The 19,317-nt window shown below is 56.8% G+C and overlaps 2 protein-coding genes across 4 annotated transcripts in view; one reads left to right on the plus strand and one right to left on the minus strand.

Annotated features, from left to right (window-relative positions):
• Positions 1 to 366: 366 nt before the first annotated feature.
• GPX3 (glutathione peroxidase 3) lies at positions 367 to 8,339 on the plus strand. The gene is made up of 5 exons (XM_021708173.1): positions 367 to 477; positions 5,459 to 5,648; positions 6,894 to 7,011; positions 7,655 to 7,754; positions 8,090 to 8,339. The coding sequence occupies exons 1-5, from the start codon at positions 367 to 369 to the stop codon at positions 8,309 to 8,311; spliced, it is 741 nt and encodes a 246-aa protein (XP_021563848.1). The 3' UTR covers positions 8,312 to 8,339.
• Positions 8,340 to 9,539: 1,200 nt separating this feature from the next.
• The window catches only part of TNIP1 (TNFAIP3 interacting protein 1), a 55,897-nt gene continuing 46,119 nt past the window's right edge, over positions 9,540 to 19,317 (minus strand). For 2 of the 3 annotated variants that reach the window (XM_021708175.1, XM_021708176.1), the window contains 7 exons: positions 18,417 to 18,545; positions 16,058 to 16,186; positions 14,931 to 15,056; positions 14,325 to 14,390; positions 13,317 to 13,508; positions 11,652 to 11,748; positions 9,540 to 10,170 (listed from right to left, as the gene is read on the minus strand). In XM_021708175.1, coding sequence (XP_021563850.1) covers positions 10,094 to 10,170; positions 11,652 to 11,748; positions 13,317 to 13,508; positions 14,325 to 14,390; positions 14,931 to 15,056; positions 16,058 to 16,186; positions 18,417 to 18,545 — 816 coding nt within the window. In that variant the 3' untranslated portion in view covers positions 9,540 to 10,093. Of the gene's footprint in view, positions 10,241 to 11,651; positions 11,749 to 13,316; positions 13,509 to 14,324; positions 14,391 to 14,930; positions 15,057 to 16,057; positions 16,187 to 18,416; positions 18,546 to 19,317 lie in introns of all 3 variants that reach the window. The other variant, XM_021708177.1, reaches the window with a different exon arrangement.

The following is a 19,317-nucleotide window of genomic DNA, read 5'->3' on the forward strand; positions in this document are numbered from 1 at the left end:
CTCTGGAGAGTTTGCGCTTGCTCCGGCTGCTGCGTCGGGGTGGCCCGGCCACGTCCCTGGCGCGCCGCTGGGCCTGGGCACAGAACGGGGCCTCGAGGCTTGAGGGCAGGTGGGCCGTGCACGCCCGCAGGGAGACTGACGGGCGAGGAGAAGGAGAGGACCTTGGTCTTGAAGAACTGCTGGGGGCTCCTCCCGCCGAGAATGAGGCACGGGTAGAAACGCCCCCTGGGGCTCCAGGGCGTGGGTGGGCGCCGCAGAGCCCTGGACAGAAAGAGCTCTGGGCTGGCGTGCACGACACTCAGGGCTGTCGCGATCCCTTTCTGGTCCTCAGTTTCTCTGTCTGCAGGAGGTGGGAGGGGGTAGGGGATGCTTGGAGAAGCTGGCAAGTCCATACACTGTTCTCTGAAGTTTCCCGAGGGGGGTGGGAGTGCGCAGCCTCCGCATCCGGGACCCACCGCCCACATTGACCTGAGCAAGGTTGGTGGTTGGAGAAAGCTGGCTGCTGGCTGCGAAGAGGCAGCCTTCTCCTGAGCCTCTGGCTGTCCCCAGCGGGGTGTGTGCCCCCTAGCTGCAGTGGGGATGCTGAGGCATCCCGTGGTCAGTAGTTCTGGGTAGGCCCTGTAGACCTCTCCGCTTGGGGGAGGGGGGCACAGAGGGAAGGTGGCAGGGGCAGGGGTCTGGGGGACAGAAGCCAACCTCCCAGCATGCTTGCACGCACAGGCACACCAAGCACACGCTTCTACAAGCCTGAGCTTTGAGCCTCTGTGATTCTAGAATCCTCTGGGTCTTTACGAAGATCTTTTATTTATCTATTTATTTTATTTTTTTGAGTTGGAGTCTCACTCTGTCGCCCAGACTGGAGTGCAGTGGCCGCTCCCAGCCACCGCAGCCTCCCTGCTGGGCGCTGGCGATCCTTCCGCCTCAGCCTTCCAAGTAGCTGGAACTGCAGGGGCATGCTGCCACGCACGGCTAATTTTTGAGATTTATTGTAGAGGTGAGGTCTCGCCAAGTTGCCCAGGCAGGTCTCGAACCCGTGGGCTCAGGCAATCCACTCACCTCAGCCTCCCGAGGCGCGGGATTACAGGCTGAGCCACCGAGCCCGGCTTTTACTAAGATCTTACGAGTCCAAGATTCTGTCTCAAAATTCCATCCACTTCTCAGGAAGCCATTGCCCGCACAGGGTTCCTTCTGTCTGCTTTTAATGCCCTTTTTGTCCTCAGCCTAAGTCCCATTAGCCAGCCCTCCTTGGGGTCAGTCTAGAGACCAGAAGGATGTCCAAGTCTCCTGCTTTGCTTTTCACCCAGTCCTGTTCACAGTCTGAGCCTCAAGACTGGGGTGTGGGGTAAAGGTGGGGGGCAGAGTACAGGCAGGCACCGTAGAGTCAGTCCCAACCTCTCAGTGTGGGGAGAGTCAGAGACGTACGGCTGGGCTCCGCCCCAAGAAGGAGCAGAGAGCATGGACCCCGTAACAACCCATCGCAGCCGTGTGCTCTCCACAGAACTCTGGGGAGGGAGGCAAGGATTCGGAGAGAACAGACTGGATATGGCCTAGGAAAATTTTAGGGTGAGGTGAGATCCTATCAGATACAACCCGCCAGGACTTGTGGGCTGATGACGGCCTGGGCATGCCCATCTCTCCTCCCAGTTTCTTAGGGTTGAGATATCATAGCTCTGGGTTTAGAACCTAACCACTTACCTTACCCCCAAACCCAGGGCAAAGGATGGTGGGGGGCATGTGGAGAATGGAATGCACAAAAGGTAACTCAGTCCCAGTGAGATGTTTGCCTCCTCCCAGTTCAAAGAAAGGGGATAGGGAACAAAGGAGTCCTTAAAAAAAAAAAAAGACAAGGTCTCATCCTGTCACCAAGCTGGAGTGCCATGACATGATCATGGCTCACTGTGGCTACCCTCCTGGACTCAATCAATCCTCCTGCCTCAGCCTCCTGAGTAGCTGGGACTACAGGTGTGTGCTACCACATCTGGCTATTTTTTTTTTCTTTTTTGTAGTAGGAGTCTCACTCTGTAGCCTAGGCTGGAATGCAATGGCACGCTCACGGCCACCGCAACCTTGGCCCGCTGGCTCAGGCGATTCTTCCACCTCGGCCTCCCAAGTAACTGGAACTACAGACACATACTACCACACCTGGCTAATTTTTTTATTTATGTAGAGACAAGATCTCACCAAGTTGCCCAGGCTGATCTCAAATCCCTGGACTCAGGCAATTCTCTCACCTCCACCTTCCAAAGTGCTGGGATTACAGGTGTGAGTCACTGTGCCTGGCCTAATTTTTATTATTATTATTATTATTATTTGTAGCGAACAGATCTTGTTCTGTTGGCTAGGCTGGTCTTGAACTCCTGGGCTCAAACGATCCTCCCACTTTGGCCTTCCACAGCACTGGAATTACAGATGTGAACCACCACACCCAGCCAATCCTCCTTTCTCACTGTGTCCCTCCCCAGTCCGGCCTGAAGCTGCCCGGGCTCTCTGTCCTCACTCCTACAGGAGGGCTTTGCAGAAGCTGGAGAGAAACAGCTGCTGACGTGCATGGGATCCTAGTAACCGCTGGTTTCTAGGTGACTAAACCAGACAGAGAATCATGGAGCCACAGACTGCCGGAGTTGAAGGGCCCTTACGACAGCCCTGCGTGGACTCCAGCTGACAGTGGAAGAGCCGCAGCCCCAGAGAAGAGTCACATAGCAGGCCCAGAGCTCAGGCCTCCTGCCTCCCGGGCGGTTCTCTCACAGCATGTTGAAGGGGAGGATGAGATAGGAAGAGGAAGACCCCAGAGCGGCAGCCCGAGCCCCGGGTCCTGGCTGGGTCCCGCTGGCCGGTTCTTGATTCGTCAGGACTTTTCCCTCACCCAGCTGTGGGAGGACCGAGGCCCTGCCGCCTCTCCTTTCCCTCCCCTGGCCCCAGGTGCAGGGTCCTGGACTCACAGGCCCAGAGGAGGGAAGGGGCTCACGTAAGGACTGAGTTGCGTGTTCAGTGGTGCAGGCAGGCCGTGGCCTTCCCACCCACGGGCCGCCCTCTGACCCCCATGGGCCAAGCCCACAGCACGAGCCTCGCTGGCCCCAGGAGCAGATGTGGGGGCTTTGTCCCTCCTCTCTCCTCCTGGACACACCCTGCCCAGTACAGCATCTTCATGCCAGCTAGAGCGCATCAGAGGCCTCTTGACAGCACCGTGGGAGCCTTGGGCCCTTTACCTGCTGCAGGAAGGTGACCACTGTGTCTTGGCGTGGGCTCTCCTTCCCAGAGCTTCCAAGCCTGTTTTCTTTTCATTTTCTTTTCTTTTTTTTTTTTTGAGTTGGAGTCTCACTCAGTCACCCAGACTGGAGTGCAGTGGCCGCTCCCGGCCACCGCAGCCTCGAGCTGCTGGGCTCCGGCGATCCTTCGCCTCAGCCTTCCAAGTAGCCAGAACCACAGGTGCGTGCTACCATGCCCAGCTGATTTTTTTATTTATTGTAGAGATGAGGTCTCACCAAGTTGCCCAGGCGGGTCTCAAACCTGCGGGCTCAATCCACTCACCTCAGCCTCCCAAGGCGCAGGATTACAGGCTGAGCCACTGAGCCCGGCTCCAAGCCTGTTTTCATCTGCTAGTAGTCTCACCACTCTTTTGGAAAGCAGCATACTTATCTCCTTGGACAGTTTGTGCCCAGAGAGGGAAAATGACTTTCCCAGGGCCATACAACCAGCAAAGAGTAAACCTAATGGAGTGAGCTCCCCGGCCCAGCTCCACCCTGAAACTGGGCCCGGAAGCGGATCCTCCTGTTGTTTATAAGATCTCGTTATTTGCACAATCTCTCTTTTTTTCTCTCTCCAAGTCCAAGTTCATTTTTGGATGAAAGTGGAGTGAGAGGAGCGGGGAGGCGTGGCCATGCTTTGCTTTCTGGCTGCCAGACCTTTATGGCCTTTGTGGCTGGCTGGGGAGTGTTTGTTGCGCCCTGGTTTCCATTTTAAGATGGAACTGACCCGCAGCTGGGGACAAGGAGGCCCGGGGGCAGGAGGAATGTTTGGGCTTAGGTCTCGGGCCTGCCTTCAGCACCCAGGTCACAGGGTGTGGAATGTTAGACTCATGTAAAGCAGGGAATTTGCATCAGAGCTGGGAAGAGAGTTCAAGGCTGCCAGGAAGCCGAGGGTGAGGTGGAGGGAGCCCGCCTCGCCTGCCCCACAGGCCTCGTGACAGGCAGCGCTTCTGTGCCCTACCCGGGCCCCGCCCTGCTGCCTGGATCACTCCCTCCACGGAGTTAGGCCCAGGCACCTCCATAAAATAGCCGGTCCTCCAGAATTGATGGGAAGAGAGGGAGAGAATGTGCTTCCCTGACTCCTGCCTGGCCCGCCCTCTCCCGTCCGTAATGCCAGTGTGTGCGCCATCTGTTCACTGTCTTCCCACTTCTCAGGGATGCTCAGGCCAGAAAGGACCTTAGCAACCACTGCATGCAACAGCTTCACACTCTCCTTTCCCATCACGCCCCGCCACCTGCAGACGTGTGCCAGTGATGCAGTGACACCCTTTCAAGAGTAGACCCAGAGTTCTTCCGTCTGGGGCAGAGCAGGGTCCCGGGTGGTGTCCTGCAGGTGAGCAGGAGGTCCACCCCCTCCCCACTAGCTGTGGTGCTGTCACGACATCATGGTGACAGGGTTGAAGAGCCGGTCCAGTCCGAGCTTCTCACTCAGTAAATGAGACGAAGGCCCAAGAAAAGAAAGGGTCAGTCCAAGACCAAACAGGGAGTTGGTGGCAGACAGAGGTGGCACCCAGGTGGCCCACCCCACGGCCCTCCCTGTCCTGGAGGCGACTGAACGTGGCAGAGAGAGGGTACTGAGGTCACCCTCACAGCTGCCCACTTACATGGGACGTGAAGCTTTGCAGGCCGTCGTTCTGCCCTCCCCTGACGTCGAGTCCTCACCACAGGCCTTCCCCATGCCAGGCCCAGGCCCACTTCCCTGCTGGATGGCAGCGGCCTCATCTTCTCAGACCTCCAGATTCGGAGACCCTGAGTCCCCACCCTCCATATTAACACTTCCACCTTCACACTGGCCTGTGTCGAGCTCTCATCCTCACCTTCCCGGGCCACTGCAGCAGCCACCCAGCCAGGCCCTATCAACCCATGCAGTCACCCAGCCACCAGCAGCAGGGCGGCCTCCCTTGACGGCTGGTCTGCGTTCGGAAGTTGACCTGTGTAGAAGTTATTATCACAAGTCACTCTCCAGGTTACATAGTGCTTGCTTATTAGGCGCTTAAGTGCTTAATGGTAATACGCGCTTATTAAGTGCTTAATGTTACGAAACGCTTATTATGCACCAATTAAGTGCTTTTATAACCATTATCTTACACAGGGAATTAGGAGACCTCGGTTCTAGCCCAGTTCCAATTCTCGGTGTTGCTCTGGAGAAAATCACCCTCCCTGTTGGGACATTTCATTATTTTAAAAATGGAGATGTCTGAGTCGCCTCGCAGCCCTCACGCTCCCTGGTGTTGGCCTTTCTGTTCCAGACGGACTGTCACAGCGGCGTGAGCGGCACCATCTACGAGTACGGAGCGCTCACCATTGATGGCGAGGAGTATATCCCCTTCAAGCAGTACGCGGGCAAATATGTCCTCTTCATCAATGTGGCCAGCTACTGAGGCCTGACGGGCCAGTACGTGGGTAAGAGCCCGCCCTGCCTCTCAGTCGTTGGGGCCGCACTGCACGTCCCACCTCAGCCTGTCTGGCTCGCAGGGGAGGGATCCAGGAATCACAAGACTCGAGCCACGCATCCCAGCTCCCTGTGTTGCACGGGTGTGTGAAGATGAGTCTGTAAGCCTGAGCTCTGATGGCCCTGGGTGTGTTCTAGGAGATTCCAGTTACCCTTCCTCATCCCTGGGCAGCCAGCTCCCCTGGAAGCGCAGGGATGGGGGAGCCCGGAGCTCTCTTTGCAGTACGATGGTGGCTGGGGTTCACCTTGCCAAGAATGTCTCATCTCCCTCAGCCCCGTTCGCCCGGGTGCTTTTCTGGGCCTCTTCTGGAAGGCAGGCAACTGGCTTGAGGCCCCACAGCATGAAGGCCTGAAGGGGGCAGACTACTTTTCTCACGTGCATTCTAAAGTAAACCTTGAACATGATCTAGTTAGCCTTCCCCTCGCCTCAATGTACAAGAGGACACCAAGGCTGGGCGTGCAGACACAACTTAACCAGGGCCACAGAGCTATTTGTGGCAGGACCAAGCCACTCAGAGTCTGCAATGTCTTCAGTCCTGTCCTCCTAGCTGGGGCAGAGTCAGAAGCCTGAGGGAACAGGCAGGCCACAGGCACGTGACAGCACTCCAAGGAACCGCTGGGGCTGAGCAGCGGCTGGCAGGGCCGGGGAGGCAGGGACAAGCCAACCCAGACGTGCTGCCTGGTGATCACCGGCAGAATGGTTCCCGGAGTAGAAGGGCGGGGCTGCGCGGACCGGTGTCAGTGCACGCTGTCTAGAACGCGAGTCTAGCCCTTGGAACAGAGTGGCATGCGTCTGTGTGGGAGACAGCTGGGTGTGCTGCCCAGGGTGCCGCCACACCCCAGGAGGTGCTCTGCCGTCCGCCCGGGGATGGGTGGCTCTTGCTCCAGAAAGAATCCCGAGGGCCTGAGTGTTCCACCAAACTGCCCGGGTGGCCAGCCTCGACTGTAGGTGGCTGGCAGACTGCCAGCTGGAGGAAGGGCCTTTCTCTCCTCCAAAAACCTCCTGTCCGTCCAGATTGGAGTCAGTAGGATGGGACCTGAGTCCCAGCATTGCCATGAGCTCATGGGTGGTCTCGGGGAAGTCCTTTCTCCTCTCAGGCCTCAGTGGCTGTACAATGGGGGAGCGGGAGGGTGGTGGCAAGGAGGGACCAAGATCCTCGGCAGGCTGCCCATGTCTGCTCTCTCTGCCGATCTAGAACTGAATGCACTACAGGAAGAGCTGGCCCCCTTCGGCCTGGTCATTCTGGGCTTCCCCTGCAACCAATTCGGAAAACAAGAACCAGGAGAGAACTCCGAGATCCTTCCCAGCCTTAAGTGAGTGCTCAGAGCCCTGGGAGACTCCTCTACCATGGCCCATGTGGTAGATGTTTGTTTCTTGAGTCAGGGTCTCACTGTCGCCCTGATTGGAGTGCACTGGCACGATCACGGCTCACTGCAGCCTCAACCTCTTGGGCTCAGGCGATCCATCTACCCCAGCCTCCTGAGTACCTGGCACCACAGACACGTGTCACCACACCCAGCTAATTGTGTAATCTTTTGTAGAGACGAGGTCTTGCTATGTCGCCCAGGCTGGTCTCGAACTCCTGGCCTCAAGCGATCCTCTCACCTCGGCCTTCCAAAGTACTGGGATTACAGGTGTGAGCCACTGTGGCCAGCCGTGGTGATGTTTATCAGCTGCCAAGAACCACTCTCCTTTCTAGGAGCCCCACCCCGTGGAATGAGGGAAAGGGCAAAGGTGGGAGAGGGGTGGCGACAGGGACAACTCGTTGTGATGTGCATGAGAGGGAGTACAGGGGCAGAGGGATGCTGAGAAGGGACCAAGCTGGGACAGAAGACCCACTTCATGCCTGTTGCTTGCCCACGGGCTCCTCTACCCACTGTGGAATCAGTCCAGCCTGTTCTCGGGCCTGAACCCTGTGCCCACCCCCTGGGGACCCACTTAAGTCCGTTCCCACAGGTATGTCCGCCCTGGCGGGGGCTACGTCCCCAATTTCCAGCTCTTTGAGAAAGGGGATGTGAACGGGGACAAAGAGCAGAAGTTCTACACCTTCCTGAAGGTGAGTGGGCGCCGCCTGGTGGCTGGGCACCAGCACTGCTCCTGGGCTCTGGGAACTGCTTGGCATCTGGTTGTTGTTCCGACTGGAGGGCTCTGCGGACCCTAGGGTCCATCGACCCATTTTCCAGGAAAGGCCCAGATTGGAGGGGGCAGGGGGCCCAGAAGGGACTCGCGCAGGGTCTGGAGCCCAGCTGTGCCTGGCAGCTAGTCTTCTCGCTCCCGGACAGGTGCTCTTTCTCCGTGCCAGGCTGGGCTCCCAGCAGGAAGGCCTGGGAGGAGGCGGCTGGGAGGGCCCTGGCAGGACTGACGCCCCCTCCTCTCTTGTGCCTGCTCCAGAACTCCTGTCCTCCCACCTCAGAGCTCCTGGGCTCCCCTGGCCGCCTCTTCTGGGAACCCATGAAGGTCCATGACATCCGCTGGAATTTTGAGAAGTTCCTGGTGGGCCCCAATGGTAAACCCGTTATGCGCTGGTACCACCGGACCACGGTCAGCAACGTCAAGATGGACATTCTGTCCTACATGCGGCGGCAGGCAGCCCTGGAAGCCCGGGGAAAGTAGCCGGTGCCCACCCCACCCCGTGTCCACCACACTGCCCACCCCCCCCTTCCTGAAGGACCCTCCCAAGGCTCCACCCCACCCGCGTCCTCCCCAAGATCTGCCAAGGCACATGTGAGAGCAAGGGCCATGTACCCCATGTCAGGGGTGGTGTCTTCATGAGGGAGGGGCCCAAAGCCCTCGTGGGCGGACCTCCCCTGAGCCTGTCTGAGGGGCCAGCCCTTAGTGCATTCAGGCTGAGGCCCCCGGGCAGGGATGCCACCTTTGCTCCTTCGGAGGATGTGCCCTCGCCCCTCGCCCTGGTCCGTTGGCATTAGGCTCACACCCCGTCTGCCCAGTAAAGGCCTTTCTGCAGCAGCTGAGCTCACTGTGGTGATTCCTCAAGGGCGGCCACCCCAGCCTGGGTGGGACGGAATAGGGAGGACAGAGCAGGGCAGGGCAAAGGTGGGAGGATAGGAAAGGAAATGAGGGCCGGGTGCTGTGGCTCAAGCCTGTAATCCCCGCACTCTTGGAGGCCGAGGCGAGAGGATTGCCTGAGCTCAAGGGTTCAAGACCAGCCTGGGCAACTTGGTGAGACCTCATCTCTACAATAAATAAAAAAAAAAAAAGAGAGAGAGAGAGAGAAAGGAAATGAGGAGGCTGGGCATGGTGGCGTGCACCTGCAGGCCCAGCTACTCAGTAGGCTAAGGTGGGAGGACTACCTGAGCCCAGGAGGTCACAGCACAATGAGCTATGACCGTGCTGCTGTGCTCCAGCCTGAGCGACAGAGACCCTGTCTCTAAAAAAAGAGAAACTAGAGAGTGCTCTGGGCCCCTGCTTTTGGCTTCCAGCTAGCCCACTCGGCTTCTCTCAGACAGCATTTGGAGTTCATAAAGCCAGTCCTCATCTGCTCTTGCTCCCTCCCACAGTTCCCCAAGGCAGTGAGGGTCAAGACGTGCTCCCCCTGCAGGTGAGGAAACAGGCCCACAGAAGGGCCGGGCCTGCCAGTGTCTCCTGAGGAGGGAGGGGCAGGCCTGCAACTTACCCCGGGTCTCCCAATGCTCAGCCTGGGCTCTGTGCACTGCCCCTGGGCGCTCCACCCCAGGAAGGCCCTGCTGTACCCAGAGGATGCCAGCCAAGAGCAATGGTGGCACTCGGGGATGGGGAAAGGAGAGGAGGGGGCTGGAGGACAGCACTCCGGCTGGTTGAGAAGGGAACGTGTCAGGGGCAGGAAAGGACACAAGTCACAGAATGTCGACCTTCCACTCGGATTTATGTCTAAGGTTCGTGCAAACCGCTGCCCAGGGATGGACAGCCACCCCAGCCTGGGCCCCACAGGCCTCCAGCTGTAGGGCCAAGGCCTGCACTTCAGGGCCCAGCAGCTTCATGCTGGGGCCCGTCGGCGGTGTGGACGGGGCCCCAGCCGGCACCATGGGTGGGGTGGAGAGTGCCCTGGGGCCAGAACACCCTGTGTTCTCTTCTGCTCTTCCTGCAGCTCCTCCAGAGGTAGGGATGGGCGTGGGCAGGTCCCGCAACAGAGCATGAAGCCAAAACTCGACTCACACGTGAACTGGATGTGGCCCTGGAAGGGCTGGTGTCGCTTCTGGGAGGTTCTGGAGGACGGGGTATCGGCTGCACCCCACTCTAGCACAGCAAGTCAGAGCTGGTGAGGCCTCTCCCCACTCCGAGGTGGGTGGTGAGTTTTTCCAGTCACTCCTAGAGGAAGTGTCCCAGTGGAGGCCTGGGTGGATGCTCCTCAGCCTCGTAAACAGCCAGTCGGGGCCGGGGCATGAGCTGGTCACCATCCTAGCCTCCTGCCAGCTGAGGCTCTGGCCACATGAGCACATGGCCTCGAGGTGTTCGGCAATCTGAGGTCAGTGGCTCTGAAGCAAGGCGGAGCCAGTGACAGGATGTGGCCTCACTGAGGTCCCTCCCGGTCATCTTTTGCAGACTCTAAAGAAACAAGTTTTGAGGACTTCAAGGTTACGTGGTACAGTAAGAGTCAGTCACAGTGACGATCACCACTGGGTTAGCCGCACTGCTGAGTGGCAGGCCTGGGCTAGGTCCTTAGAGACCCGGGTCACGGCACCCTCACCCAGCCTGACGGAGTTGGCACTTCCTCAGCCCCTTGTGGAAGTGGGAACTGGGATGCTGGGAGGCTTTAAGACCCGCCCAGAGTCCCAGGTCTAGGAAGCAGTGGAGTCGGGATCTGCTTCCAGGTCCCAGAATCACCACCATTCTGGGGGAGGGGATAGCCTGCCCACTAGACCACCCTCTGCCACTCATCAAAGCTGCCTCCAAAGGGCTCCCCTGACCCTTCAGGGCTCTACAGGAACTATTAGAAAATGACTAGCCAGTCACTGCCTCCCAAGTCACAAGCCCAAGTTGCCCGTCCTGGGACCTCTGCTGGCACACCTTCTGCCATGGGGTACTCACTACCTCCTGGCAGAGCCGGCCTTATTTCTGCATAGCTGTGTCTCTGAGAAAGCTCTTCCTCACGATGAGGTAGGTTCAGCCTCCCGTGTCATTCTCACCCGTTGGTTGTGTCCTGTACCCAGGCCCCACAAGCGAGGCGCTGCCTTCAGCCTCTCCTGGCAGACACCAAGCCAGAGGGAGCTCTCAAACACAAATCTGGACATGCCCTCTACCTTAGAAACGTCTGCCGACTCCAGGCACTCTGAGATGAGCCCAGCCTCCTCGCACCATGCTCCACCAGCCTGCACAGTCTGGGCCAGGCTGGTCCTGCTCTTTCAACCCCTCTTTTTCCAAGCCTTGATCTCAGCACCTGCCATGCCAGTCTTCCCTTAGATCCTCCAGTCAGCCGCCCTCCCTGCCTGCCCCCAAGGCCTCTGTGCTTGTCATGTTTCTCTGCAAGAACACCCTCCACTCCTACCTCTCTTCCTGGTTAGTGCCACTCACGCTGAGGGTCCCAAGTGTTGCCACCAGTGGCGTTCTCCCAAGTCCCCCCAGGTGAGCCTTCTCTGCTGCCTGTGCTCACAGAGACCTTCCCTTCCCTCCAGGATGCCTGAGTGCAGCCCACTGGTGGGTGTCCGTTCACTGGTCTCTGCCTCCTCACGAGGCAGTGCTCTGCAAGGGTGGGGCCTGTATCTGCTTCTGCATGCCCAGGCTCCCTGGCGCCCGCACAGTGCCAAGCCCTTAGTACACTAGAATGAGTGGATGAGCGGCTCAGTCCCCTTGTCCTCAGCCACCATCACTCGCCTTTCGGCACTGTTTGGAAAGCTGGGCCTCTCCTCCACCGAGATCAGAAAGTAGCACCCCCCCCACACACACACACGGGCATCCCTGGCAGGCAGAGTAATCTTCCAGGGAGGGGCAAGACTCGGCAGTTGGGACTCACACTCACCTGGTTCTGTAGGCCTGGCTGGGGGCAGGTCCGTCACTTGGGAGATCGGATTGGGATTTCGAACACCTCCACAGGGCACGCGCCAGGTATATTCTGGCTGTGACAAAACTGGGGCTTAATAATCAACGACCACACATGGAGGTTACAATAGTAGCTGCTGTGCGAGGGCTATACTATGTATTACTTAACTATAATTTAAACACTGCAATAGGCTGGGCTCGGTGGCTCAGCCTGTAATCCCAGCACTTTGGAAGGCCAAGGCGAGTAGATTGCTTGAGCCTGTGGGTTCAAGACCCACCTGGGCAACTTGGCGAGCCCTTGTCTCTGAAATAAATCAAAAATTAGCTGGGCATGGTAGCGTGCACCTGTAATTCCGGCTACTTGAAAGGGTGGCAGAAGGATTGCCGGAGCCCAGCAGGTCGAGGCTGCAGTGGCCGGGAGCGGCTACTGCACTCCAGTCTGGGCAACAGAGTGAGACTCCAACTCAAAAAAAAACAAAAACAAAAAAACACTGCAGGAAACCCAGGCTGACATTCCCATTTTACAGGGAAGGAAACTGGTGGCTCACAAGGGTTAAGTAACTTGCTAGAGGTCACCCAGCTAGGAAAGTGACTGAACTTGGATTTGAACCCAGTTTTTGTTGTTTTTTTTGTGAGGTGAGTATCCAGTTAGCTGATTTTTCTATTTATTTATCTGAAAGCTCCAAGGAACGTTTCTAGCTAATGACATACTTGAGGCAAGCAGTTCTGAGTGCCTAGATCAGTGATGTCTGAACACAGCAGGCCTGAGGAATTCCTCGATCCTGAATCCAGGTCTTTCAAACTCCAGAGTCAATCTTTTTTTTTTGAGTTGGAGTCTCACTCTGTTGCCCAGACTGGAATCACACTCATGGCCACCTCATTCTCAACCTGCTAGGCTCAGGTGATCCTTTCACCTCACCCTTCCGAGTAGCTGGAATCACAGACATGCGCCACTATGCTCGGCTAATTTTTTTATTTATTGTAGAGATGAGGTCTCACCAAGTTGCCCAGGCTGGTCTCAAACGCGTGGGTTCAGGCAATCCTCTCACCTCAGCCTCCCAAAGTGCTAGGATTATAGGTGCGACCCACCACACCCGGCCAGAGCCAGTCTCTTAAGCCACACTAGACTTAGCGTCGAGGGTGACCATATGGGGAGGCACTCAGGAGAGGCCAGCCAGGAGGCTCTGGCGACAGAAGAGGAGGGCTGGGGGCCTGTGGTGGAGGCGCTGGAGAAGATGGGACAGGTGACCGCGATCACTGGAGGAAGAACGGCAAGAAGAAAAAGAAAGCAAAAAAAGAGAAGAGAAAAGGCAGAGGAAGGAGAGAAGCACGTGAGGCTTTGGAACCAGGTTACTTGAGGAGGTTATGAGGGAATCCAACCCAAACTCTGACACCCAGCCTGGTCGGGGGGGTCCTCCTCCCTCCCACATTCTCAGCCTGCTCCGTCCTTCCCCAGCACCCTTAAGGGCCGTGGGCTGCAGGGCCCTTGCCCCAGCAGCAGGCCCAGTCAGGCCCTGGACCCTGCCCACCCCACAGCTGCCAGGTGGCACCGCAGATGCAGCTTCTGAGCCTCACCGACCTTCCTCTCGGAAGGCGTCTGGGGCAGGCCCTGCACGTCCTGGAACGAGGAGGGACCCAGACTCACCAGATGGAAGAGGCGTGAGGTGGGGTGTGGGGGCGGGTGCTCCAGGGCCATAGGGGGTGGGGGATAGCGGATCTGGGACCAGTCCTCAAAGCCATGGTGCGGCACCATGGCTGGCATGGGCGGGTAGGCGTGGGGGTAGGCGCCACACAGGTGCTCCGGGTGGGGCTGCATGTGGTAGCGCTCTCCTGAGGCCTGCAAGAGAGGTTCGGTTGGGGTCGGCCTGCAACAGGCAGCACTGCCCACCCCGGTGACACCCATGGCAGCCCCCTCCCTCTGTTCAGAAGGTCAGCTCTCTGAAGGCCGGCACAAGGGCATGGAAGGGTGGTGCACGGGCAGGGAAAGCTAGCGTGTGGGCCTGAAAGGCTGGCATGTGGGCACAGAAGGCTGGTGAGTGGGCAGGAAGGCTGGCACATGAAAGCAGAAGACTGGTATGTGGCACAGAAGGCTGGCGTGTAGGCAGGAAAGGCTGACGTGTGGGTAAAGAAGGCTGGCATGTGGGCATGGAAAGGTGGGTACATAGGCTGTCAGGGGCATGGAAGGATGGTACATGTGCATAGAAGGCTGGTACACAGGTACAAAAGGCTGGCACATTGGAAGAGAAGGCCGGCACATGGGCAGGGAAGGTTGGCATGTGGGACGTGGGTACACAAGGCTCGCACATGTGCATGGAAGTCTGGCAGACAGGTACAGGAGGTTGGTGGAGACATGGATGGAAAGCTGGCACACGGGTAGAGGCTGGCACATGTGTATGGACAGCTGGTACAGTTACAGACAGCAGGATATGGACACAAAAGGCTGGTTCACAGGCACAGAGGATGTTGCCTGGTCACTGAATATCAACAAGGATGGCAGCGAACATGTCCTGAGCACTGACTCTATACCATGACTGCTCAGTGGTTATTAGCTCAGTGGTTAGCTGAGATATCTGAGCACACTGTCTGCCATCAGACTAGCTCTCTGAGGCAGGTCAGATGAGATAGGGCTGCCTCCTCCCTCAAGCCTCCTCACCTTTGCTTTCCTCTTCTGCTGTTTGAGGGCTTCTCTTGCCTTCTCCTCGTCTCTGAATGCTTTTAGCTAAGAAGGAAGGAGGAAGACACAGGTAGTTCCTGGCCAATTCCAGATCCAGGCCCTGACTAGCCCGAGAGTGGCCTGGCTGTGGCACAGGACCTCTCTGGGCCTCTAGGCCTGGGCCAGCCCCAGGGAAGGGTCCTGAGCGCAAAGTACAGCTCAGGCTGTCAGCTGCAGGGGCTCCACTCATCCTGCTCCGCTCACCCTGGTGACTGGGCACAGGTCAGGGGCTCGCATGAGCCCCGCAGCTCTACGCTACCTGACATCTTTCCATTCACTCTGTGAGAGCAGGTGGCTCAAAACCAGTTCCTAAATTTGCTCCTCTAAGGCATCAGAACTGAAGGTCAGCCATGCAGGCAGCTTAAATCTCATCAAGGTACAGAAAAGGGGACAGAGAGGAGAAAGGACTTGTCAGGTCTGAGAGATTTAGCAGCAGAACGGGAAAGAGAATCAGTGAGTGTCCTGACATCCCGTGTCTCCAGGCCCCTCCACTCCAGCCCTCCCCAGGGGACGGGCCCATTGCTGCCCTGGTTCCAGCGCGCCTACCTGTGTGTTGGACAGGGTGACCTGGGTCTGCAGCTTCTCCACCTGCTTTTTCAGCTCCTCCTTCTCCTCGTTCATGCGCTCTCGATCGCTGCGCTCTCTCTGGAAGTCCTCCTCGAAGATCTTCACCTGGAGTGGGTGGGAGGGCGGCGGTGAGGGGGGAGGAGAGGCTCCCTCCTGCTCAGCCCAGGCCCCAGGCCTCCTGCTAGGGTCCCAGGCAGCAGTTGGGGGTCACTGTGGGGAGTGGGACAGGTGCACCTCCATTATCCACCCCAACTTCCCTCTATCTTACATTCTACGCCACAAGCTCAGATTATTTGAACAAAGCATCTATTGCTAAAAAAAAAAAAAAAATAGACTGAAAGTCATTAATCAGCACAATCCTTCATTCTGCAGAGGTCTGTGGGGTGGAGACCAGAGGAGCAGTGTGGTGGAAGTTTGGAGTGCAGGTCTGCTGGCTCCCAGAGCAGAAGGCCTGCAGACTCCCAGGCTTCAGGGGCCTGGCAGAGGCGGGCTGGGGCCCTGCCCTGGCACTTGGCCTGTGGCTTTGTGTCCTCACTGCAGATCAGCTGAGATGCTGACTGGGTTCCAGGTGATTTGGGAGACCCAAAGCAGAGGAATAAACAGCAAAGATACACATGGGAAAGCCACAGCCTTCTCACTTTCACTTCCCTGTCCCTCAAGGAGAAAGTCTCTGTTCTGTGTTCACAGGCTCTGACGCCCCCTAGGACTTGCCAATCTCCTTTAAATGGAGGGGAAAGAATTCACGTTCAGGGTCTTTGTTGCTAGAGTTTAGAAACACTGTCTTGTTTTGATTGTATTTATTGTTTACAGCCATTTTCTATTTATGACAGTAAATAGGTTTTTCCATTTACAGTAGTGATAACAAGTTCCCATTTAAGTACATTTATTTAGAATTTATTGTTAAAATACTAGGTAAACACTAGCCTAGGTAGGACACAGACATGGCTGAATCACAACGTGGTAGAAGAACGACTTTGCCCACTGCTGGGACTGTCAGGCAGGGGTCCTGGCCTGTGGCCAGAAAGTGGAAGGCTAATTACGGGTTCTGCGTGATCTCAAGCCCCTCTAGCTCCCACTGAGTACCCCCTGCATGCACCAAGCCTCACCTGCTGCTTCAGCAACTCATTCTGCATGACTAGCTCCTGCTTCCTGAGGCCCCCAGCTCCTTCGGGGCTCCCGAATGCCGCCGGGGGTGATGAAGGGGAGGCCTGGAGACTCAACGCTTCCTCCAGGGCCTGGGATCAGGGAGAGAGGAGATGGGACCATCAGCAGGAACCCCCGGACGTCAGGTCCCTTGGAGAGGTCATCCTCAGAGACCTCCTTCTTGATAATAATGATAATAATAAAAACCACCACTAGTACTATTTAATAATGCTACCTTATTTAATAGCAATCTGCATACATCATTTCACTGAATCCTCTGAACGTTCCTATGAAGAAAAGGCTACACTCATCATCCCCATTTTACAGATATGAAAGATGAGGCTCGGCGACCTGAAGTGACTTGTCCAAGACCACACAACCAGTAAGTGGCAAAGCAGAGATTTAAACCCAGTATGTGGGTCCTCATGTACAAGAGGGACTTGCACCCCTCCCTGAAGACATGTAGCTCCTTTTTTTTAAAGATGGGGTCTTGCTATGTTGTCCAGGCTGGAGTGCAGTGGTGCAGTCATGGCTCACTGCAGCCTCAGACTCCTGGGCTCAAGTGATCCTTCTGCCTCAGCCTCCCAAGAAGCTGGGACTACAGGCATGCATCACTACTGCCAGCCCAAGAGGTGTGGCTCAATCCTTAGTATCCAGACCTAAAGGGAATAGGAAGCCTTTTGGGGGATGCATCTCCCAACACCTGTCCTGCATGGAAATTCTTCCACTTCAGCAACGCATTCCCCACCCAAACCAGCTCTTCCATGGCTGGATTAGAGTCAGATTAGACTGAGTTTCAATTTCTACCTAGTTAATATTTTACTTTTCTAACGCTGCAAATGAGCTGAAACATCACTAGACAACATTGAGAAAACAGCAGAAGAAAAGCACTCCATCTGCCATGTTCACAAAACAGTCTCCTTTGTGTAAACAGTGTGCTCGCATCTTCTGAAAGGCCTCTGTGGACTGTTTTTCTCCTTTGACTCTGCTAACTGTGACTTAGAACTCAGAGTCCCTCTCGAGGCCAGGCACCCTGGGCTTACCCCACCTGGACTTAGCCCTGGACGCAGGACTCTGCTCAGCTGCCTCGCCCTGCCCCGCCCTGGTGTTTCCCTGGACCAGGGAGACAGGAGACCTGGCCAGTGGGGACGTGGCCATGCTCACTCTCCCCAGATTTCCTCAGCGCCCGTGTGTTTGGGACGCTGCTGGGTCAAGAGTCAATTCAGATGCTCCAGGGGAAGCTGTGGCTCCACGTCACCCCCCACCCTCACTCTTTAGATGAGAAGACTGCGGTCCAGGGACAGGCCACCTGCCTGCACCTCTCATCCACATGGTGCCTTTGTTCCCAACTCTGCCAAGAAGATCTGCAAGCCATCTCTACCGCAGCAGCAGCAACAATATCCTCCTGGACTTAGACCCTGAGTTCCCCCGTTCAGGACGGATCGTGATTGTTTTTTCTCTGGGAACAGGCCTCAAGGGCATAATCAGTGCTTATCAAACACCAGAACTGAACAGAAAGGCTTCCTCAGTAGGCCTAGGAATACTGGACTCATGCCAGAGTCCACTGTGGTCAGGTCGGGAGGCAAAGGGGAAGGAAAAAAGCGGCTCAGAAGGAAGACTGGGCACAAACTAAGTCTTCAGGCTGCCCCTTGAACCCTGCCCTGGGAGGTGGGGAGGGCCAGAGACATTTCAAGCAGCGCACAGAGGGTGAAGCAGAGGCTGAGAGGTTGGAGTGGCTACCCTGGGACTTGACGCCCCACCTTGCCTCAGAGTAGAGGGCTTCTTTCTGCTTCCCAGCCTCATTCTGGGGCCATCTCCTGGATCCCAAGTCACAAGGCAGGAGCCCTTGGACTGGCTCACCTGGCCCTGCAGCGAGTATTTCTGGAACACGTGCCTAGTACCAGTGTAGTGCAAGGTGCTGGGGAGTATACCCTGGTGAAGCCGTGCACCTCCCACGCTGGATGGGAAGTCAGAATTACATAAGGACCCCAAAGGAATGTGTGCAGGGTGTGAAGGGAGGTGCTGGTACTTTTGGAGCACGGAGCAGGGCACCCTGATGAGACTCAGGCCTGGCTTCGCGGGGGAGTGACGGTAAGGCTGACCATGACAGAGGGGCTGGGTGGGTAGGTGACGGAGGTGTGTGTACCTCTGGGCGAGGTGGCATCTGCCGGGGCCTGGAGGGAGGGGCCACATAGGTCACATCGCAGAGACACATCCCTCGGGGTGGGGGGAATGCAGAGGCCGTGTGACACCAGCTCCCTGACAACGTGGGGACGGTCACCGTTTCTGAGTGATACGCTGGGCGGCCAACCTGGCACTCACCTTGTTGAGCCGCTGTATCTCCTTCTCCTGGTACTCGCGCTGCCGGGCAAGCGGACTCAGTTGGTCCTGCAGATGCTTGACCTTCTGGCGCAGCTCCTTGGCCTCAGCCGTCAGCTGCTCCTTGTCGGTCTGTAGGGGACATGGGCAGTTAAGCAGGGAGTTCTGTAGGAGGCCACAGATCCCCCGCCCCCCCGTCCTGTCCCCCCCCAAGTTATCATCCCACAGTGCTCACATGCCATGCACCTGGGGTCTGTGCAATAATGCTGATATGGTCCTGCTCTCGATTATTATGTGTTGATTTAAAATAAGAATACAATAAAAGGGCAGCTGGGTTGAGTGAATGGCCCTGGACTCTAATACCAGTTCCTCTACCAGCTGCCACAGCCCTCTCTGGACTGAACTTACCTACCTGCCATGGCTAGGGGTTCCTAGCTTCAGTCTCAGAAAGGCCCTAGGAAGGTTGTAAGCCCCCAAACAGTATTGTACAATTTTGTCTCTGTGCCATTTTCTAGAAAGAAAAGCCCTAGTTCCCACCAGATTCGCAGAGGGGTCTCTGTGACCCTCAGAAAGTGATAGACTCCTGACCACTCCTAGAGAATCTTCCAGCTCCTACAGCCTGAGCCTAGGAGAGAGAACTCTCAAAGCAGGAATGTGGCATGAGGAAGAGAATGCTCCTCTGGAAAGAAACAAGCAAAGCACCATAAAAAAGAACATCACATTATAGGAAAGATTACCACAGTGAAGAGGACGCCAGGGAAGGCTTCCTGTTGGAGGCACCAAGTCCCATGCTTGCTATAGAACCATCAGGCTTTGTCACAGATGGCCACAGCTGGAATTGCCTCAAGAAAGCCTCAAGCTCCAGCCCCTTCACACATGGGAAATGGATTGGGGGGGGGGGGGG

The sequence above is a fragment of the Carlito syrichta genome, unplaced genomic scaffold (genome assembly GCF_000164805.1).
Source record: "Carlito syrichta isolate Samal-C Ts95f unplaced genomic scaffold, Tarsius_syrichta-2.0.1 Scaffold131799, whole genome shotgun sequence".
In the NCBI taxonomy this organism is placed as follows: domain Eukaryota; kingdom Metazoa; phylum Chordata; class Mammalia; order Primates; family Tarsiidae; genus Carlito; species Carlito syrichta.